Source organism: Dermatophagoides pteronyssinus, unplaced genomic scaffold (assembly GCF_027571235.1).
Source record: "Dermatophagoides pteronyssinus isolate colony J.1.1.1.1 unplaced genomic scaffold, Derpt_VIB-CSIC_2022.12 sq0006, whole genome shotgun sequence".
NCBI classification, from domain to species: domain Eukaryota; kingdom Metazoa; phylum Arthropoda; class Arachnida; order Sarcoptiformes; family Pyroglyphidae; genus Dermatophagoides; species Dermatophagoides pteronyssinus.
The window spans coordinates 2,030,544-2,055,239 of NW_027461530.1; the positions used below are offsets into that span (position 1 = coordinate 2,030,544).

The 24,696-nt window shown below is 29.9% G+C and overlaps 2 protein-coding genes across 3 annotated transcripts; one reads left to right on the forward strand and one right to left on the reverse strand.

The window, feature by feature from the left end:
- The first annotated feature begins 12,003 nt into the window (after positions 1-12,003).
- Positions 12,004-20,192, forward strand: LOC113796216 (ral GTPase-activating protein subunit alpha-1). 2 transcript variants are annotated; one of them, XM_027346440.2, is made up of 8 exons: positions 12,006-12,485; positions 12,552-16,060; positions 16,133-16,264; positions 16,337-16,462; positions 16,542-16,709; positions 17,081-17,218; positions 17,364-17,546; positions 17,611-20,192. In XM_027346440.2, the coding sequence occupies exons 1-8, from the start codon at positions 12,365-12,367 to the stop codon at positions 20,119-20,121; spliced, it is 6,888 nt and encodes a 2,295-aa protein (XP_027202241.1). In that variant the 5' UTR covers positions 12,006-12,364; the 3' UTR covers positions 20,122-20,192. The 2 variants fall into 2 exon arrangements, with proteins under 2 accessions (XP_027202242.1, XP_027202241.1); XM_027346441.2 differs by lacking the exon at positions 17,081-17,218 and having other exon boundaries at positions 12,004-12,485.
- A 1-nt stretch (position 20,193) lies between these two features.
- On the reverse strand, positions 20,194-22,617 carry Cpsf73 (cleavage and polyadenylation specificity factor 73). Its single transcript, XM_027346442.2, has one exon. The coding sequence runs from the start codon at positions 22,502-22,504 to the stop codon at positions 20,318-20,320; it is 2,187 nt and encodes a 728-aa protein (XP_027202243.1). The 5' UTR covers positions 22,505-22,617; the 3' UTR covers positions 20,194-20,317.
- Positions 22,618-24,696: the final 2,079 nt, after the last annotated feature.

Below are 24,696 nucleotides of genomic sequence, written 5' to 3' on the forward strand. Positions count from 1 at the left end.
TTAACAAAAAGAAGGAAGATTTTTTTTTTTGCTGATGTTGTTGTCGCTGGAATCTTCTCACGGTTCTGGTCTGGATTCATGGACGTTGATGACGATGATGATCCAGAAAATTATTTATTGTCAAAAAAAACCATCTGTCTGTGGGCCTTTTTTCGTTATTGTTATTGTTGTTGTTGTTGTAACATTTGAAATGATGAGCATTTGATTTTCCTATCCGTTTAGGAAATGAAAATAAGTAAAAGTTCAGAGAGAGAGAGAAAGTCAAAGGTCAGCCAAGTATGATAATTTATGCTTAAAAACATTTATTATATAACCAAACATGATGCTAGGAAAAAGAAGAAGAAGAAAAAAATATTTGAAAATCTCAGATAACATACACACACACACTTCAACAACAACCATATAGCTTAAATACATCGACACACAAAACACTGAAATCCAATGTTATTGACTATAATAAATTATCATTTAGGTTTGTATTTTCGGATTGGTTGAATGTTTATTTCTGTGCTGTGCTGATGAAATAAAGCAACAAAAATCAAACAACATCACTAATATTTTGTCAACAATAACATTTTTGAAAAATAAATTTTTCAATTTAAATTCGTTTACACGTATGATTTTTTATCATTATTGTTATTATCATCATATTAGCAGCAAACATTATTGCCATATTATAGCCATAAATATTCATTTCCATTCGATCCAATTATAATCCAAACACCAACAATAACAACAACAGTGACGACTATTTCAACACATCCGACTATGATGATGATAATCCCCAAAAAAAGTAAAAAAATCGAATTAATTTTTAAAAATAGAACCGGATATAGGAATCTAAAAAATGAATGAATGAATCATCATCATCGTTTAGTCGATTGAGAGTTGGTGAAAAACAAAAATTCAATAAATCAAACTCATCGTTCAGTGTTGTTGTTGTTGTTGTTGTTGATAAAATTAATTAATCAATATCAGTGACAACGACATTGATCTATATTTCTATGCTAGAAAATTCCGGAAATACTATGGTTCTATACAAAATGGAAAAGAATGAAAAAAAGAAAGAAACAGGATTTTAATATGATCCAAACGAAAAACTTTGAAAAAGATTGATCATTGTTGGCCAAAAGAGAGAGAGAGAGAGAGAGAGAGAGAGAGAGAGAGAGAGAGGGAGAGAGAGAGAGAGAAATTGAAAATCGATATTGTAATAGATAAAATGCCTGGCTTTTTTTTCATATTTGAATTGATTTTTGATCCAAACAACCAAACATTCTGTGAGACGTTAGTTTTTTTTTTTTGTTTCATTTTTTATTCGCCTTCATTCAAAAGCAGAAGAAACTATCGGTCAATTGTGTGTGTGTGATTGATTTTTTTAGTTGGGGGGTTTTAGTTTTTGGAACCAAGTGGAAAAAAGAGAGAGAATCATCACATAAATTTTGGACGAATATTACCATCATTTTTGTTTCATTATGATTCACAAATAGAGAGAGAAAGAGAGAAAGATAGGAAAGAAAAATCATTGATCCAAAAGACAAATATGGATTTAGTTTTTGTTGTGTTTGTTGTTTGTCCACCAATATCAATAAATCCTGTGTAATCTACTTAAATATGCTTTCCAAAAAAAAAAAGATTCTATGTATGTATGGTTCTTGGAATTGGATTGAGAGAATAGAAAGGGCCAGCCCTTCTGTAATGTTGATTTTTGGTTGATTTTCGCTATTCTCAATTCATTCATTCATTTGACAACTTAATTAAATCATGTGAAAAAAGTATGTAGAGAGCTTGTGAGTGAGTGGTAGAAAAAAAGTATATACAATTTGAACAACGCCAACGCCAAATTTTCAGTAAATATTATGAATCTTGATCTTTGTGGAACGAGAGAAACGAGAAAATCATGGCCAGTTGGTGGTGGTGGTGATGAGTCAAATAGCCAATGATAATTTTTTCTCTTTCTCCTGGTTGAGATTTGGATTTTTTTTCTGGTTTTCTGGTAGAAAAATGATCAATCAAACAAAAAAAATGAATTAATATTATCATCAACAACAAAAAAACGGATATTTGGGTGGAACAAAACAACAACAACAACAAAAAAAATGTATCGAGCTAATTTTTTCCACTAATAGTTACTTAGCCTAGTTACTTAGTTCATTTAGAAGATAACTATGAAAAGAAGAAGAAAAGTTTTCAGAAAGCAAGAAATTTCTCTGAAACAATGAAAAAAACGAATCCATTAATGTGTGGTGCGAAAATGATATGGTCGAGAGAGAGAGAGAGAGAGAGAGAGAGAGAGAGAGGTGTGAATAAGAATTGAATAAGACAGAAAAACCAAAAACCAAACAGCCATTTTTTCTGGTTTTGATCGTTTTTTTTCCTTCACACATTTTGGTCTGGTATCCCGGGATTCATTCATTCATTCATTCATTCATTGATTTACATTTATCAAAATGAAAATGAAATTTTCTCAATGGGTGTGAAGATAAAAAAAGAAAAAATTACGACAAAAAAAACAACAGAAAGCATAAAAGACAATTAGCTTAAATTTAGTGATTTGTTAGTGAAGAAAAAACAAAAACAACGAGAAGAATCAAAATGAAACAGAAATAGAAATGAACAATATGAAAAGAAGAAGAAGAAGAATTCCCGATTCTATTCTCGATTCTGTAAATATTTTCGACTGCAATTGACATCTAAATTTTCTTCTTTCTTTTTGTTTGTTGTTATTGTCGTCATTCGCTTAGTTTAGTTTAGTTTGGCTTGTTTAAAGCTATTTAAAAAAGAAAAAGGTTTCACAAATTGAATCATTTAGTTTTTTTTTTGACAGCATGTGGTCACCATTGGGTGGTGATGGTGGTGAATGTTTGATGATGTTCGCATGAAATCCTATATATTTGATTGGCCATTGTGCGATGTGTGGATAAAGCCAATTTAGTCCCGATTTAATTGTATATTGTTCAGGAAATATCAGGCCAGAAATGAAAACAGAAAAAAAAGAAAGAAAAGAAAAATCAATAGAGTCATGATCCAATTGTCATAAATCAGCGATTAAATGAGATAGAAAACATTACAGTTAACTGAATTCTGTTATTTTATTTTTTCATTAGTTAACCAAGAGAGAGAGAGAGAGAGAGAAAGCAAAAGTGATGCATATTGAATGACATTCAGAATTGAAAACCATAGTCAGTCAGTCAGTCAGTCAGTCACTTCATATTGAACATTTCGCAATGATAAAGAAGAACCGAAAATTCTCAATTACACGATTGATATGAAGGTTTTTCAGAACCAAAAACAAGAAAAAAAGAAAATTAATAACATTGATAAACTAGAATTTTGTTCGTTTGTTTGTTTGTTTGTTTATGTGAATAATAATAAAAGAATCCAAAGAATAAAGAATCTTATTTCCGTTGATTCTGTTTTGTTTTGTTTTGTTTTCATTGAATTGAATGGATCATCACCAGGAAAATGTGAATGATGTTTATGATGATTTTCTCTTTAAATATCAATTTTTTTTGCTTTCCAGAAATTAACAAAATGTTTTCCATTTCTGGTTGGTTGGTTTGGTTGATTGATTTATGCGGAATTAGATGACGAGGGAAAAAGAATCGTGCGATGATTGAATGCGTGCAACACGCGTTTTTTTCGTTGCAAAGTCAATCTTTGATCGATTTGTTTTCTGCTGCTGCTGCTGTTGTGGTTATTCAGGATGTTTCAAGTGAGCTCTAATCAATGTACAAAACATCAACAGAATTTAGAAAATCTATTATCAAAAATGAAAAGTTTTTTATTCTTTTAAAGTGGTCATTGAATAAATTCAAAACACAAAAACGCTGAACACTGACATAATCGATGTAATCGAAAACCAGACACGTGTTTTTGATTACACTATGTGGTGGATCATAATGAAGATGTTTTTTGATTTTGATTTTGATTACAATTCAAATTTCTCAATTTTTAAATGAATGAAAAAATCTTATCAATTTTCACATCAACATTGTTGTTGTTGAAGAGTTTTTTTTCTAGTTTTGTAAATTAAATTCTCATATTTTTTTTCGGTTTTGTTTTTTTTGTTGTAGTAAAAAAATACGAGAGTGATGCACGTGTTTAATGTTTTGGTGTTTATGTTTGATTTAACCATTTTCACCCATCAACCAATTCAATCTAAAAGATGCTTTGCCGGTCTCTAATAATTCGTAGTAAACGATACGGATATCCTTAGTCAGTTTCCATTCCCGGGACTATTTTGTTCGTTTTTTCATTTTGAAAGTCAAAAAATGAATTGAAATTTTCTTTGTTCTGGCAATTTCAGTTAGTCAGTCGATGAAAAAAAACCCAAAAGATTGAAATCATCAGCGATAAAATCTTTGAAAAAACACGAAAATATGACATCTAAGGTTAGGTCAAATGTTTCAAAGTCTCAAAATTTTATGTCATCAAATTTTAGATGAAACTAAAATGACATTTTTTTCTGGTTTGTAACAAAAATTCAATCAAGTGTCACTAATTCTCTGCTGTTGACAATGATGATGATAATAAAACTTTTTTTACAGACTGAATTCGGATAGAAAAAAAATAATATTAACTTCAACAATCGACAATAGGTCAAATTATCATATACAGTGTGACTGTGTGAATGAATGAATGAATGTTTGAATTGGTAAACCACACATCTTTTTCACACACACAAACACAAACACACCGACAATTAAACATCATATAGGTAAGGTAAGAAGGTAAGAAAAGGTAAGAAATGAAGAAATTTTACGCTTCGTTTTACCGTAACCAGGTATAAAGGACAAATAACTTTTAATAACTACAGTGGCCAACTTGCAAAGTTTTCCAAACAAAATCCACTGTCAAATGTGTGTATATTAGATACACTGGAAAAGCGAAAAATCATTCAACAAAAAAATGATAGGTTTTTTCATCAATTTTGTCGAGGATTTTTATTTTTTGTGGACAAAATTTGATTGAATATCAATTTCATTCAATCAATCATCACTTTCAAGAAAAAAAATAGGAATATCTTTATGAATCAAACAACAACATTACCGATTTTTGTCCAAAATTTTTCTAGAACTGGTCAATATTTCAACAACAATACATCCCATTATCGTTATCGTTAAAGTTGACCATATGTTCAACAAACAAACAAACAAGCAGAAGATGAAAAAATTTTCGATCAATTCAAAAATAAATATATTGAATATCAATGCAAACAACCAAACCAAACTAAACTAAATAACAAAACTGACTTCTGGAATTACCATTATTGAATTGAATGATTGAATGAATGAAAAAGGTGTTTGAAACATAGAGAGTTTATACGATATGGTGTTGTACAGTAGAGTTCATACGATATAGTGTAATTGTCACGCCTTTTGTTCAATGAATCGATCACAATTCGATCGATTCGGTTTTTTTTTATCGTGTGTTTTCGTGTTGATATTAGTTAGTTATTCATCAATTTACACCATCAAAAAGGCAATACTGGAAATACAGGGAGAAAATATAAACGGTTTCGGTTACACTGGGAAAAAACAATAAACAATAAACAATTGTAATATCGTTACACAAAGTTAAACGATCAAAAATGATTTCTTCTTTTTTTCCCCTTAACACACACACACATAGACACATCAAAAAAACAAATGGACCAAATAAAAGAGAACTAGAGAGTAACACTTATTATTCACGCCTACAAAATAAAATGAAAATAAAAAAAAAAATTCAACCAAACAATCAAACACCACTTCTCACCTTCTGACCTTTTATATTATGAAATACAGAAGAAAAGAATAAAGGTGACAAAAGCGAAAAAAACGCTCCTGTATCAGTGCTAGTGTGTTAATGAGATCAATTACACACCATTTAACAGTTCGTGGTAGTTCGTTTTTGTTATTATTATTATTATTGATTGTCATTGATGATGATGATGATGGTTAATATGGATGAATGGATGGATAGTTTAGGTAGGTAAAGATAGTGTGTGTATCTAAAATTTCTCTCTCTCTCTCCCCTCTCTCCCTCCCTGTGTCACACAATACAATTGAACAAAAGTGTAGAGTTGCCAAAAAAAAAAAATGTCGAAAAAGCAATCCAATTCAACTGAAAAACTTTTGCTTTTGGAACAATTGGATCAATTGCCCCATACACAATATAAAGGACCATTAAAGGTTGGAGAGAAAAAAAATGAAAAGAAATTGGCTTAGCAATGAATTGACAATGAATATAAAAAGAAAAAAATTTACGATCATCCATCCATCCAATTCAATTGTTGATGATCAGCAAAACATGGTAAACGATCAACAGTAGCAGCAGAAGCTTAACACCCCTGGATTGATGATGATAATAAAATGATAAACAACAGTAGTAACAACAACAATAACAACAACAAAAGTAACCTATGTGTGTTCCAAAAGAAAATCAAAACTGAAAATTTGTGAAAAAAAAGTTACCTTTTTTTCAAAAAAAATATTCAAATTTGTCGTCACTTTTTTCATTCATTCATTCATCTCATTTGCATATGAAACAATTGGATTTTTTCTTCTTTCTTTCTGATGTTGTTGTTTAACGATATTTATTATAATTTTTTTTTTGCCGCGGTATATAACCTGAATGAATGAATTATGAATAGATTTTCATCGGGTGAATTTCGTTGTTGTTGTTAATAGAATTAGCGAAACACACACAAAAATCATCATCAACATATCAATGATGAATGATTGTTAAGCCTATTTTTTCATGTTATTTTCAATCCCATGGAAAACAGAGAAAACAAAAGTTATAGGCAAAAATCATCATCATAATAAAAGAAAGAAAAAACACCGAATATAGTGAGTGTGTGTTAAGAAGAAATGGGCGAGATAATCCTACGATTTTTATTATAAAACATGATGATGAACAACACTCGATTTTTGTATGTGGGAAACATATGCATATTTCACATATGCACAGTTGAGAAAAAAAACACTTTTGGATCATCGAAAATGTTTTCGAATGAAGATTGAAATAAAGAGAGAGGAACTTGTTCAGATTTATGAGTGGCCAATCGTGTATCGATGGGGGGAGAGTGTTTGCTTGAAATAAAAGGGGGTGATGTTCGAATGATACATTCAAATTTTTTTTGGAAAAGATTTTTTGTTTAAAAAACACCGAAAACCGAAGATTTGTCGTCGAAAAATAATAAATTTTTTAAAACAGGATGCAGTTGGAAAATCCATGGAAATCATTCATTTCAAAATGATTGTATCGAATTATATGACCTACAAAAGTTTGATTTGACAATTTGTTGTTGTTGTTGTTGTTGTTATTTTGTTGAATAAAGATACTAATAATCATCTACAAAGGCTTAACAACAACTCTTCAAATATGAAAACCACAAAACTCGTCAATGTCAAATATGAATGAATAAAAAAACCGAAATTGACTTCCTGATCACAAACAGAAGAGAAAAGAAAATCTTGTTCACACATTGAATCATTTCAAGTGATGATCATGTTGATGATAAGTGTCCAATCATAAAAATGATTGTCAAGTATGTTTGGTGGTTGGTTAATCGGTGAGAGAATTACCAGGAAAAAAAGAAATTTTGTTTTTGAAATGAAAGAGTTTTTCATATTTTTTTTTGTTGTTGTTGTTATTGTGATTGTCAAAAATTCACCTAAAAAAATTGGGAAATTTTTGATTGAAATTTGTCACTTGTTATTATTATTATGATTTTTTCATTGTTGCGAAGAGAGAGAGAGAGAGTTGAATATCCAACAAGAAGAAATGACGATGACACTTTGAAATGGATATTGTTGTTGTTGTTGTTATTTTTTTCTCGTCCACAAAGAAAAAAAAATGAACAAGGTGTGTGGGCGATAAAGTTTTTGAAGAAAAGAATTGAATTGAATTGAAAATCATTTGTGTGCAGGTGTCACATTCAAATTGTTGTTCATTGGATTCAAAGATATTTTTTTCTTTCTTCTTTTACTTTGTTTTATTTCTTTTTTTTCATATGTTGCCAACAACGAAAAAACGGGATAAACAAACAAAAGTAAATTTGCCAGAAAAAAAATCCAATTGGTAAATAGATTCGGGGCCAAATAACGGGTTATTATTCACATCCATTATAAAATGATGTTTACATAGTGTCAATGGTTTTGACATCGAATACCGGGTCGGTCATTGAATTCAAACACTAAAAACCAATCCTTTGAAGTTTTTTTTTCTTTTCCCGAAATAACGCTTGATGATGATGATGACAACCATCGATGAACTGAACAACCACTGGACAAACCAACTGGTCAAACAAACATTAACACATATCGATCGTTTGACAATTTTTTTTCAGTTTACACAATGATCATATGGCTTTCTTCTGGTTAAATTATTCAGTGGTGTTTAGTTGTGTTCTTGGTAAAGATAATCTGATTAATTTTCTATTCAAAATGTTGGAATCTTTTCTGGTGATCAACAACCGAAAAGAATAATAAAATTGATGTGACAATTGACAGGCAGATAATTTTTTCATTTTGAATTGAAAAATTTCGACAAAATTGATCAAGGCTCAACGGATATAATTTGGAACGGTTTTTTCCGGAAAATTCAATTTCGATTACAGATCAGATATCCAGAAAAAAAAATGGCTTGTTGGTTTGACCAGAAATGAAAATCAATTAAATCTACATAGAATGGAAATGGAAATAGAAACATTCAATTCATGAACATAATGATTTTATGAACATTATGAAACTTACTTATTGATGAAAAAAAATAATGAAAAAAACCCAACCATATTATCATTCATCTCGTGTGTGTTGTGCAAGTTGAAAATCATTCGAACATTACCAATCGGAAATGAACAATATTGTCATCAAGCAACGATGATGATGATGCTAATGATGATACAATATATTCGTGTAATCGATAAACATTATCACCATGTTTATCGAGATTTTTTTGTTGTTTGTTTGCACCACCATTACCATTTATATATCGATATCATCATCATCATAATGATGATGATGATCGAACCACCACAGAAAAAAAAATAATATTGAATCAAATGGTTGACACGAGGCAATTCGTTTCAATTATTATTTTTTTGTTGCAAAAGTGATGAAAATGAATTCAATGATATTTTTTTTGAAGATAAAAATCATTATTTTTTTCTCATCAATTTTTGTTTTCATTTTGCTTTTTTCGTTGTTTGTTCTCGTTATGTTATTCTTTTTTCTTCAAATAAATCTGGTCATTAATAATTTGATTTCGTCGTCGTCGTCGTAGTCGTTGTCGAACTTCTTTGTTACGATAATATCGGTTTTTGGTGGTTGGAAAAGCGTGAAAAAAAATGTTGACATTTTCACTGCGTATGTTTTTTTTTCTTCAAAAAGATTCCACATTCTATTCAAATGATGATGATGATCAAGATTTTATCAAATATTAAAAAACCAAAAAAAAAACTTTCATATGTCAAACATCATTTAAAACGAGTTTTTTTTTTGCTTTGTTTCTTCCGCTTCTCTTCACCAACAACAAAAAAAAAAGAAGATGATTTTAGCCGAAACATTGAAGAAAATAGATGATATATTTACAAATCACTAATCATTTGATTGACATAGATGGATTTTATCAGCAAATTTAAAAAAACTTTTTTCAATGAAAAAATAACAAAATTGAAAATTGAAAATTCGAACAAAAAAAAAATCGAATGAACAGCGAAAGAATTCGAATCCTGCAAAAAAAAAAATCTTTATGCGATAGGACTGCCATCTTTTGGTGAGGAATCGAATCTTTTTCAGAATTGGTGAATTTTTTTTTCTTCTGTTTTTGTTTTCACAGAATTTTCATAAACTGACTCAAAAAAAATAATAAATCTTGTTGCCGTGAATCTTCGGTATCTGGTTTTTCTTTTTATTCGGTTTATTTTCATTTAAAAATTCAATGTGAAAATCAAATATTTGTTTACATTAATCGATGAATGAATTTGATTTCATCAAGAATTCTGCTGTGTGTGTGTGATTCTTATGTAAGAAAAAAAAACATTCGAAACTTCTGAACACCCCCATTGATTTTGATTGTTCGGAATTGTATCATTGAAATCTTTGATTCTATTTTTAAACATTTTCCAAAAGAAATTGTATTTTGTTTGATTAATTGATTGATTATGATAAAATATCAACAACAATTTCCAAAGTAAATCTTCATCAAAAATTTATTGTCTGCTATCCAAAAAATGATAATACTACTTGGTAGTAATGGGTAATTATCATTTATATTTTTTTCTCTAAAATGTTTGTTTAATTTTTTCTTTCGAAATTTTTCCTCCAATCCAAACACAAGATAACCAACAAACAAATATCAAATTTTGTCTGTAAAATTTTATCAATGGATTTTATTCGTGATTTATGGATTATTAATCATAATTGATGATGATAACAACACAGAGAAATAAATAAATACCATTTTTCCATCATCATCATCATCATCATTATCCATTATTTACGGAGTGCAACAACAAACCATTGATATTTTATCTTTTTGAAAAAAAGTGGTTTCCATTGATGGAAGAGTAAACACAATATAAATATTTTTGGACATTTTCATTATTCTATTCTATCCATTCAATCTTCGACAAAAAAAAATAACCATTATCATCCACCGCCGCCACCAATTGCAACAATAAAAACAAACTAACAACAACAATTACCACTCAAGCATCTCTCGTTGATTGTATAAACAGTACACAAAGGTTGGATTATTACCTATGCCAACGAAATGAGAAGAAGAAATAAAAAACCAAACAACCAACAACAACAATCATCATCATTATCAACATAAAAAGAGAACCATTAACCACTATCAGTTTTCCAACAAGTTAAACAGCAATACACGCAACATACCTGCAAAAAAAATAACACTGACAAATATTTGGATTTCACTGGTTGAATAACTAAAACAAGATTCTCTCACTTATTTTCGACTCGAATCAGTTGTGAAGAAGAAGAAGAAAAAGAAGGTTTTTTGATCCATAAACCATTCATTATTATTATTATTGTTATTATGTGAATGATGATGATGATTATGAAAATTATTCACATCATTCTTCTTCATTCATTCATTTGTTATTACCTGGTGATTTTAGGGTCATCATCTTAATTATAATCAGACAAAATGGCCACTAAAATTATTTGATATTCAACAACAACAACAATACCTCAATTCATTTTTTGATTCGATTCGATTCTCTCCTTCAACAACAACAACGACCAAAAGCAGCTTTATTTTCAAAACTTTTTGTTTCGGACATTTATTTCATCAACAAATCAATCTCATCATCCTCATCATCATGATGATTGTTTTGTTTCAAACTGAATGAATGAATTAAATACGACAAGGTATGTGACTAAATCTCATCAACATTTCACCATAACAACTTGTTTGTTATTTCATTTTCATTCTCTCTTTTTTTTGCTTCATTTGACATTAATAGTGATTTCTGGTTAGATATATTTATGTCATCGTCATCAATGTTTTAAAATTTTTTTCATGTTTTGCATTTCATCCAAATTCAAAAACATTCAAATTGAAAACAATTTACCTGCTACGTCACTGGATATTTAAAAAAATTTATCATTCAATTTGGTAATCATATCAAATATCGAATCATAATTTTTTTGATAAAACCAAACGCATGTATCAAATTTCAAAACGAAAAGACAGAAAAAAATCACAAAACTACAAATTGATTTGATTTGATCAAAAAAAGAACAAGCAAAGAGTTGTTCAAATTCATATCAACCATCATCATCAAATCAATGAAAACATTTGTATCGACATTCTCTAATTGATCAAATGATTATTGAAAACATTTGTTTTTCATCATCATCATCATCTTGCTTACAGATGCCATTTTTTTTCAATCATCAATCATTGATATTTGGAAATAACATTTAACATCATCATCATTGGAAGAAAAAAAAGTCGGTGTTTCGATTTTTTTTTCTGTTTAGTTTTTTGTTTCAGTTTTGTTGTTTATGTTTTAAATAATATCTTCTTCATCAGGATTTTTTTCCCCTTCTATTGTTGATGCTGCTATTTATATGATTTGTTTTTTTTGGTAGAAGAAAGTGAAAATTTCATTTCGCCCACCTTTGTGCCTTTTTTTTCTATCACACAGATTCCAATCAGATTTTTTTTCAATTCAGATTTAAAGTTTTGCACGTCATTATTATTCATGTGGAAGGATTGTTTAGATTCTGATCAATTCGAATGTGAACAAAATACTGATGATATTGATGGAAATCTATGAATCTTGTCAGAATAGCAATGAATTCTTGAAAATTTTAAAAATTCTGTAAAACAAATTAACGAAAAAATAATGCAGGGAATCAAATTCAAAACGAATAAACAACAATTTGATTTGAAAAAATCCTTATCAAAATTATTTGATTATAAACGTGATTGTTTTAGCCGATTACGTGCATTAAAATCTATTTGTGGTAAGTATTTTATGATGATTATTGTATACATTTTTGATAAAACTTTTCAATAATCATTTCATTTAGATGCAAAAGAAATTAAAGATGTTAAAGAAACATTCACCAGTAATTATTCTGTTATCTATTCTGTTTTTCATGAAACATTTGTCATATTGGATTCGGTTAAATTTAATGGACATCGAAAAAATACCACCGAAGATGATCGATTATTATTCTATATATTTGAAAAGATATTAATTCTTTTACCGGAAAAACTAGAAAAAAAATGGCAAATGAACAGTTTAATATTTATATTTCGAAAATGTTTACAACCAAACAATCTATTGCCTATTCGTTTGGAAGCGATGCGTTTATTTCTAATTTATTATCAAATTCTTGGTGAAATAAATGTTCGACAAAATCCACAGATTGAATTTCTTTATGCATCACTAATTCCTGGTATTGTTTTGAATGATACCATTTTAAACAATCAATATCTTGCCGAATCACCATTGATCGATCCGAATCAAATAAAATATTATGGTATTCGTCCATTTCCTATCGAACCTTTTATCATAAATATTGAACAATCATTAAGTTCATTGCATAGTAATTCATCATCATCATCTGGAACACATGCAAACAACATTAACAGCTATCCTAATTACGAATATAAACAATATACAAAAATATTCTTCACTCAACATTTATTAGATTTTTCAATATCACAATGTGCAAAAATTTATTGGCTTGATCATCGTGAACGTCGCCATCTTCGTGGATTTGAATTTCTTTTTTCATCGTTTGCTCGAATTTATTTGCCTTATATTTTTCCAGTATTGGCAGCAAAAAATCCTAATGAAAATGAATGGAATGATTTTACCATAAGGTTATTGATATCGATTTACCATCCACCGAATGAATTGCCTAAATTAAGAAGATTTCGTGACCATTATTCCAGTCAAAATGAACATGTGCCTTTTTTTCAAGCTGTCGTTATTCAATGGATAGCCAAATATTTACTGGGTAAAGAAGGTGCCAACAATTCAAACAATAGCCAAACGGCAACATTAACTCCTACAAATTCATTCACAGATTCATTTTCTAATAATTTGTCCAAATATTCAAATTCACAATCAAATTTGTTACATTCATCAAATAGTTTATTGTCACAATCATCATCATTATCTTTGTTTAATCAATCATCATCGAAAACTTTGTTAAACAATCAACAAAACACACCAACCAGTCCAACATTTGATTATGAAAGTGAATTATTTCGTTTATTATTAAATTCAAGAAGATTCTATGTTGATCTAATACTAAATCTTTTTCATCAATCATTTTTATGGCCATTTCATGAAGATCTTACTACAACAATGCGTGATGTGATCAAAGTATTTCGACAATGGATCTATAAAGAAATTGGTAGTCCATTGCCATTATTTTTAGCCGAACCTACAAATAATATTGGTAATTTAGCAAATTCACCCTTAAGTTCAAATCCGAATTTGATAATTTCATCACATTTATCAAGTAATGATGATAATGTATGTGCTGGTTATATGAATATGATGAATATATTTATTATGTCATCATCGAATGTATTCTTATTGGAAGTTCCATCCGAAATGGCTTCAATACTTGATAAACAAGTTGATGTTTCGAAACGGGTATTCAATATATATCGATATATGGTTATGAAAATCGAAATGGAACGAAGTGTTTGGGAAAATCTTGTTCAAGTATTGATTCGTGTTACCGAATGTATTATCAGTACAGAATTGCCAGCAAAACGTGATGATAATCTTGGTGGTCGTTTAGCACCAGCACTTTTTCAAACATTAGTTGTCACATGGATTAAAGCCAATCTTAACATACAGGTATCAAATCAACTTTGGGAACAATTTCATCAACTTGTTTCATCATTAACCAAATGGGAAGAATTGATCAGTGAATGGAGTAATACAATGTTTATTTTAAATCGTGTCATGTCACGTTATGTATTTCATATTAATCTTAATGAATTACCAATGGATAAAACAATTACTGATCGTAAACGTGAATTACGAAATAAACCTAGATTACATCATATTCGTAGTGTTAGTTCAGCACAGCAGTCACAACAACAGCAACAGCAGCAACAATCTAATGAAACGACAAAAATTAATCAAAATCAACCATTACATTCATCATCAAATCAAAATAACACCCACCATTATCAACAACAACAACAACAACAGCATCATGATCAAAATAGTCGAACATCCAATTATCCGGATTCCATGAAATGTGATTCATCTAAAGTTCCAGTTCAACGTTTGCTTAGCAATGATTCAACAAGTGATAATATTAATAGTTCTCGACAGCAACGAATTGGACGTCAACCAAAAATATCAACACCATTTTTATATTCAGTTTCAGTGAATCGTCATCGTGAATATCATAAAAATCAACTAATAAATCGATTTATAAAACGTAGCCTATCGGATAGTTGTCTGGTAATGACTGTACAACAATCATTATGTCCAATTCGTACACCAGCACAATCTAAAATTCCTTTTGGAAGACGTTCCTATAAATCATCATCGGCATCAGGAAATCGACAAAATTCAAAGAAAAATCGACATAGATCATCAATATTACGTAATAATAATCTACCAATGATTGATGATGAAATCGATGAAGAATTAACTATTGGTATTGGTGAAAATTTTGATTATCAACCGGATTATTATAATGATAATAGCTATAATGATATGTCCGAAGATATTGATGATACTATTTTAATGAACGAATACTATATGATAGATTATCTAAAAAGAAAAACTTTATTTCGATCATATTCTACAAACGATATTACTATTATGCATTCAGCACATCGTCACAATATTGTCCATCCTAATCATCATCATTATCATCAACATTCAGGTCAAACAAATGGATCTGATTCGATAGCTGATACATTGAGCTTAGGTGCATCATATATGGGTGCAGTTGGTGAATGTAATAGTTTGAAAGAAACACCATTAACATTTGATTCAACATCCGCGGCTTCTACTTGTAGTTCATCAATTACCGATCAACAAATGTCTTTTGGATCATCGGAAAGTGGTTCCGTTTCGAATAAACATTGTATAGATACGAATCCATTGTCTAACCGACCAGTATTATTGGGCGGACAATCTCGTGGATGGAATGCCGAAGCTGCCGCTATACTTTGGCGAAGAATGTTGGAAATACTTGGTGATCCTAATGATATCCCAGATCCTAATCTTCATCGAATGGCATTCGAATGTCTTGCAAAAATTACAGAAGATTTTACTAAAATTCGTGACAACATAACATATCTAAATGCTGCTTCTTCTCATCAATCGGGTGAAAATTCTGGCCAATTATTGGTTCCATCATTACATTATTATACCTCATGGTTATTTCGGGCAACAACATTACCTCAAGAATATAAATCTGGTCGACTTTTAGCATATAAATTACTTTGCATGATTGCCATGTATCGTTCGGAACAGGAATTAAGTAAAGAATTTTTGATTCTTTTCTATTTAGCATTGAAACGTGCTATTTTATCTTATGAAATGGTATAATCAATCACAAATTATAATTAATTCAATTTGCTAAAATGTACAAAATTTTTGTTTTCTAATCTATAGGATTTAATCAATATCATTATCAAATATTGTGGATCGAAATTTTTTTCCGCTGCACTTTGGGGATCTTCCTGTTTATTGTTTCATTTTGTTAGCGCAGCTAATGTTGTCATCGGTTCACCCGAAGTTAAAACGGTAATTAATTTGTACAAAATCATTTTAGTTTTGCTATAATTTACAAAAAAAAAAAAATATTGTTCAAAATAGTATCCACGTATCGAATCACTACAATTACTTGGATCATTGATTGGATTTTTTGATGTATTTAGCAATGTACTTTGTCTTCGAATGTCCACTGATACACTTAGTCTTGAACCATATACTGATCTTAAGGTTTGCTATTTACAGGACAAATTCCTTAATCAAAAAAAAAACTAATCTATTTCAATAACAACAAAAAAAACTTTTATAGGATCATGTAATTGAAATATTAATTGGTGCAAGTAAACGAGAACAAACAGGATTAGGACGTGTCATATCATTTTGTAGTCTTGGTATATTTTTATATCGAGAATTCATAAAAGGATCCGAATTTAATCGTATCAAAGATATTATAAACATTTTAGTTGCTGGAACAAGGGTAAGTTATTGATTATGATGTTTTTTTTTGCTTTGAACAAAATCAATTTGTTTTTCAATTGCCTGTGAATTATCTCTCTCTCGATTCTCAATCAATCACATATATGGTCATGGTGGTGTCGGATACAAAATTTCTTCCTTTATAATTATCCCTGTTTTTTTAATATTTCTTTGTTATATTTCTTTTTGAATGTGCATGCTTGATTTGAAATTAATTTTTATTTTTTGTTTAATTTTTTTTTCGTGTATCAATCTTGAATGATGATGATGATACATATTTGTTTGCTGTTTGATGATTTGATTCATTTTTTTCGTTTGCTCGTTGAATGATAAATAACCTATTCAAAACCAAAACAAAAAACACTAACTAAGATATCGGTTAAACGAGCCAAATCGGCCGCTTCACCAACACGACCAATAACGCCAATTAATGTTGCCGACGCCACCAACACCACGATCAACACGGCTGCTACTGCTGCTTTCAATAGCCAAACGGCTGATAATTCGAAGGTATAAACCATACGAATTCAATGTCTATATTTGAGAATTATCTGCCCAGAAAAAAAATAATTTCAATCAAATTTATATGAAAAAATTAGATTAGAATTTTTAAAAAAATATTTTCTCATGTTTCTTTTTCTTCACTATAATTTAGTTTAATAATCGTTTAATTTGTCGAGTTGCTTGTGACATGTTACGATTGATAGCTGATCATTCACATTATCTGATGAACAAACATCCAGATCTAGCCAGACGTATAATCGAAGGTCTTTGCTATACATTCGAGCTTCATATCGATGTTATCAAACAGAAAACTTTGTTGAAAGATTTCAAAAATGTAAGTAGTTTTATTTTTTGTGATTCATTTTTCTAATATGCAAAATTTTTTAATTTTTTTTTAGCTTTTGCTTTGTATCATGTTTTGTCTTTCACATTGGTGTATGTCGGTTAGCAAAGATTTTCTTTTGAATACATTCGTATCCGACGATTATCCGGGAAAAATTTTACAATCAAACGAAAACGATAATCGAAAATATTCAGATGAATCATCAAAAAATCAAATTAAACCATGTTTACTTGATTTGGTCATTTCCTTATATGTTTCCATAGTGAATCTGGATCACGTTGCATTGGTTAAAAATCAATCATTAAATTCTCCAACTTCAGAAGCATTGAAAAATTCACCACAAGTAGGTGATATGGAAACAATGGATTATACTATTATGAATTCGTCAAATTCATTTAAAAATGAAGATATGTTAACTGCTGCTATGAGCGATCGTCATCATGGTCTAACATCATCGTTTGATCAGCAAATTGAAAATGCTTCTACATTGAAAAAAGCAGCTCATCTAATTTTATTACATTTTATGAATTTTATGGGTCATTTTCCATTGCCTAAATTACGAACAGCATCATTAAGTGCATTGATTAATGAAAATGATGATAATCCGTATGTTTCATCCGCACAATGTGACAAAGTTGATTATGAATCTCTCAACGCTCCAAATGTACTTGTGTTCACTATTAATGATACTTGTTTGATGTCATTTGTTGAATTACCTATCGAAGCATTTGATTCTTCCATATGGACAAAACTTTTATCATCCGCCTCAACTGATACATTCAATTTGTTACCCGCCAAACCGATTCGTATAATTATACGTAATGTTTTGGGCAAATTTGCATGGGATTCAATAATGCTTGCATCACCATTAGTTCCTGATAGAAATTCTATTAGTCGTCCATTAAGTTCATTAGCGAGCGATCAATCAGCTAAATCAACAAGTCCAGATTTGGCTGATGAAGAAGATGAAAAAGCAATGAATTGTTACAAGAATTCTCTGGCCAAAGATAGCCTTGAGCTTTTAGTGAATTCAATATATGAAACCACTCCTGAATGTCGTCCAAAAGTTTCGGTAACAAATGATGATTTTTTACATTCATTAAATCAAATGCCTGAAGCAGTTGATACATTAGCATTGTTAATTAATCAACATTTCCAAGAATCTCAATTTAATGAAGATCCAGAATTTAATAATCGTCATTATAGAGCCAATCAAGATCAATCATCACCCGACATCGTATCGATCGGTAATAATGATGCCGATTCTTCAAACGATTCAAGTTGTACTGATCTTTTGGATCCGGTCAAAGCTTTTCAATATTGTCGACAAACAATTGAACAATTTGGATTCCTTTCATGGGAAAAACGTAAACAAATTGAATTGTTATCGAAAAGTCAATCAACTGTTCGTGAATTACGTCATTTAGACAATCAACAATTTCGTGATCAACATAAGATTGCCGTCATTTATGTGGGTCCTGGCCAAGAGACACGTGAAAGTATACTACTTAACAAATCTGGAAGTCGAGCTTTTGAAGAATTTGTCTCTCGACTTGGTTGGGAAGTTAACCTAGCTACTCATGCTGGTTTCATGGGTGGTTTACAATCCAATCTAAGTACTGGATTAACGGCACCATATTATGCTGATTCATTCAATGAAGTTATATTTCATGTTTCTACTCGTCTTGAACCAGTCAATAATGAATTTAATGGAAATGCTAGTCAACAACCATCGATTGACAAACAATTGATGAATATGAAAATGAGACATTTAGGAAACGATGAAATACATATTGTTTGGTCAGAACATTATAAAGAATATCGACGAAGTATATTAGCTACTGAATTCGGTGATGTTTTGATTGTTATTTATCCTTTGCCTGCAAACACATTTCCAAATTTATTTCGAATTCAGATAATGCGTAAAGCAGAAGTTCCATTTTTTGGACCTCTTTTTCATGGTGCTGTCGTACATCGTGATGAATTGACCGGTCTAGTAAGAGCGACTGCCATTAATGCATCACGTGGAAAACGTTTAAATATGGATGAATATAAACCATATTTTGAAACTCGTTATGATACTATTAAAAACTTGGTCACCAAATATAAAGATCCTACGATTTTTGAAGAATTTGCTAATCGTATCTACGCTCCACGTTATGATCTGTTACATAGTGAAAAACTTTATGCAACATATGATCTAACAAAATTGATGGATTCTGGTTTTATAACATTGGAAGACTTTATTCAATGTACAATGCAACCGAATCAATCATTTGCATCAATTCCATCAACACCTCATTCGATGACAAATGAGCCTACTTCACCAGCATCCTCAACAATGTCATCGGAAATCTCATTTAGTCAACAACAATATCAATCAAGAACACCGCAATCACCTTCAATACAATCACCATCGGTGATGGATTCTCCAACATCAATGATGATGCCATTCAAAATGACAACAGTTTCTGGTCATCATCCTGTTCCTACTTCCGCATCATCAAATAGTTCGGGAACTTCATTACGAGGATTACGACCAAATAGTCGAAGTTCATTTAAATAATGAATATTTTAATTATTATTATATTTTGTAATAAAAAAAAATGAATAAAAATAATTTTATATGATACACAAGTGAATGAAAATGAAAATTTATTAAACATTCTGATATGACACTCTGTCATCAAATGAAATGAAATGTATATAAACAAAAAAAAAGATGGTTATGGAAAAAAATTTCAATAAAATTTTTTTATTACTTAATAATTTGCTCCAATTTCCAAGCTATTCGATAGGAATCTATTCAACATATTTCTTACATGATCAAGATCACATCGTATAATTTGCCTAGAGGTAATATTAATCTCAACATGAGCATCGTTATCAATTTTGAATGCTAAAAGTTTTTCAACTTTAGGAACATCGTCTGTCATCATTGTTTTTGAATCATGTTTCACCGTACTAACAACAAAATCTTCTTCTTGTAATGAAAACATTTCTCTTAATGAATCGATTAAAAGATTAGTGAATAGTAACTCTTTAGCTTGTGATGAAATTGTTTTGGTGGATGGATAAAATTTCTTTACACGTTGATCATCTGATACCGTGTCGACATCCATCTTTTTGTCACTAGTCAATGATGATATTTCTTCATTTTTTATCGTTGCTTTCAATAATGATGCTATTAATGTATCGGCATACATATCTGATTCCGGTGATGAAATCCAATCAAGTACAACGAATTTTTTTTGTACATTAATCGTTGCTTGTATTTGATCGAAAACTTTAACTGAACAATCAGATATTCGTTCCAGATGATATCCTTGAAATGCATCAAGCATTTGATCATAATCACCTTCAAATGGAACAGTTAAACATTGTGAAATAGTACTCATTACCATATCCGTATATTTGTTTAGATCAGATGGTGCTAATAAATGATAGCTAAAATTACGTTTTACTAATATTCCTGAAAGACGTAGACCGGCTGTAGGTTTTGTTACCGCTAAATTTCCCATTACTTTAGCAATTTTTTCACCACGGAAATGTAATTCCAATGTAACTGTATTTTGTGGATTATGAAATTCGGGTGGATTTTCCTGATCTTCGTATTCACGAATTAAAGCCGATTTTAGTCGATTCATTTCATTTGCTTCACCATGAACCAACATTATGTGCGGTGGTCGAAGTGCTCGAATAAATTCACTTGTTTGCTTATAATCAGTATGAGCAGAAAAAGAAATGTATTCAATTTGACATTTTCTTTGCAATTTTTGTCCACTCATTGCAACAATTTCTTCCGGTTCGGATAAAATCTGTTTGGCCAATGTACCTTCCACACAATAACCGGCAATGATACAACAATTTCTTCGGTCACTGCACCAACTTTCAAACAGTTCACGTGATAATCCTGATTGCATCATACCAGGTGTTGCCATTACAACACACGGACCAATTTCATCCATATCCAAATGTGCTTTTGATTTTAGATTCGAAATATGTTTAAATACGAATGGATTATTGATGGCAATTTGTCGTTTGATTCGATTGTTCATGGCATTAATGTATGTTTGATAAACAGACATACATTTCTTAGCCAACGATGATGCATAATAAATAGGGTATTCATGTAGTTCAGGATGTTGTGCCCAATATTCATCCAATATGAGCAATAATTCTTGTGCACGACCTAATGCAAATACGGGTATCAGGCATTTGCCACCTCGTGTAACAGTATCATAAACAATGCCAGTAAATCTAGCTTCTCTTTCTTCTCTTTTTTCATGAATATGCGTTCCGTATGTTGATTCGATAATAAGAATATCAGGTTTGATGGCAGGAATTTCAGCTGACATAAGATGACGATCTTCTTGACGTGAAAAATCACCCGTATAAAGAATTTTTACACCAGCTATTTCAATCATAAACATTGCAGCACCTAAAACATGGCCAGCATTATAACACCAAAATCGTACACCGGCAATCTCTTTTTCTTCATGAAAATTTATTGTTTCAATTTTATCCATTGATTGTTCAAGATCTTGTTCAGTATAAAGCATCTGTTCAGCCGATATGTTGGAAACTTTTATACAATCAGCCAATAACCAACGATAAATAGCTTTTGTTGCATGCGTCATGAAACATCGTCCTTTGAATGTCGTTTTCTGTAGAAACCACGGTAAAGCTCCACAATGATCCAAATGAAAATGTGATATCAGCAAAAGATCAATCTCTTCGGGATCGATGAGATCGACAAATGGCAAAGCATCCATACCATTAAGACCAGGATGAATACCACAATCAAGTAGAATTTTTTTGCCTTTAAATTCCATATATATACAACTTCGACCAACTTCTTGTCCGGCACCAAGTGGTCGAAGACGTAAAATATCACTATCGATTTCGATCGTACCTTCTTCACGTGCATCAACAATTATCGGTTCCATTATGATTTATTTTTGTTAATTGTTGTTTTTAAAAATCAATTTAACTAAACATCAAAAAACAAAACATGTGACAAATAAACAGACAGATCATACTCTTTCGAATGACAAATTCATACTTGATCAATTCCAAAAAATGTTTAACTTTCATCGTATAAAAACCAACAGGTGAATTTGAATTTTTTTTGTAATTTTTTTTTGTAAATTTTTAATTTATTGAAATTATTATTGACTAAATAAAAAAAAATATTTGAAATAATCATTTATATATACAATTTTACAAGGTAAACATTGATGATCACATAAAATATTGCATATTTTTTTTCGTTTTCTTCTCATTCGTTTTATATCACAAAACTTTGTTTGGTTATTTATCGATTTATGTATAATTCGGCAAAATATTACTAATATGAATAAAACCTAATTTTAAAATTTTTAAACAGAAATCATATATGGTTGTTTATGATTATCGGCAGTTTTTGTTTGTATAGATGCACGACGATCTAATCGTAATGACCATGAATTTAAAAGATAAAGTGTTATTATAACCAATATGAATAACATTAGTCCAAGAAACAAAATGGCATTTTTATCAATCAATTTTTCATTTGAATTTGATGCGGTTGTTGTTGTTGTTGAATTATTTTCCCCGTTGATGCTGATTTCATTCGATGATTCTAATGGAATTGGATAAACGCGCATCAGAATTTTCGGTGGTCCTTCATCATCATCATCATCATCGTCATCAATATTTTTTGAAGGGTTATTATTAGTATTTCTATCCAAAACAATAAACGAATCAAATGATTTATTATTATGAAAATTATTATTATTATTATTATTAAATGGAAATAAACGTTTTAGATTTTCAATTTCATTTTGTAATATTAATTTTGCTGATGTTTGATTTAAACGTTCTAAAAAATTCCAATCAACATGTGGAACATATTTGATTTGTTGATTATGGACATTGTTGGTTGTTTGTTGATCAACAAAATTTGAAATAGAATGATTGATTCGAAGCAAAATGATGACAAACATCGTAATCAATGTAGAATAATTGATGTAAACAAAAGACATGATGATTCAACAAGTAACAAAAAAAAATTTCACAAAATGAATCACGAAAAATCACCAAAAAAGTATTAAGCTGCTGCGACGACGATTATGATGATCGGTTGTGATCAATAATTTTGAAAAATTTCTTTCCGTTTTTTTTTGTTGATTATCATTCACGTTTCTTATATTACACCAAAGATTTGTAAATTTTCTTTTCTTCGTAATGAAAAATGATATGATTTTTTTTTGTTGCTGTAGATTTTCAGCTACGTATCGAGTTTTTTTGTATCATTGAAAAAAGTATACAATAATCAATTTGATCATCAATAATTGAAAACGATGATGATGATTAAAACGCGTGCAAAATTCAATGATGAATATCAATGATTTTTCATGGATCATTTGATTAATTAATTCAGATTTTCAATGATTCATCATTATGACGAGATGGTGATCAATGTATGATTGAAAGAGAAAGTATGAAAATGAAATGAAATAAGAAAAACTGTGAAAAATAAACTTAGTTTCATCAACACACGAAGGAACACACAAAGAAAAGATCAATAAATTTTTTTTTGAGATCGACGATCTTTGTACTTTGATTTGGAGTTTTTTGATTTATTTTGTTTTCAACAAACAAAATTTTCATTTCAGAAACAGCAAAACCAAAACCAAAACTGAAAAAAATGACAATATTTCTCGATGATCAAAATGGTGTTTGGTGCGGAAGAATTTTTTATTTTTCTTCACACTTTCTCTCTCTCTCATCAATAATCATCATCGATATACGAAGAAGAAATCACTTTACAGTCCGAATCGACAAAATCAATTTTTTTTCTTTCGAAAATCGATTTGTTTGTTGCTATTTGACAAACACTTGTTGATGTTGGCAATTTTTTCTGTTATCTGTCAACGAAAAATCAATGTACTATCGACGATAATGATGATATTTCATTTTTTTTGTTCAGTTCAGTTGTTGGATAATTTAGAAATTCTTACAAATTATTTTTCGTGTTATCATCATCATAATCATCATAATAATAAATAAACAACGTGTTTATCATCAGTAGTTTCTTTTTTTTTTATAAAAAAAAGAGAGAAATTTGTTGTTGATGATAAAAGAAAATGAAAATGAG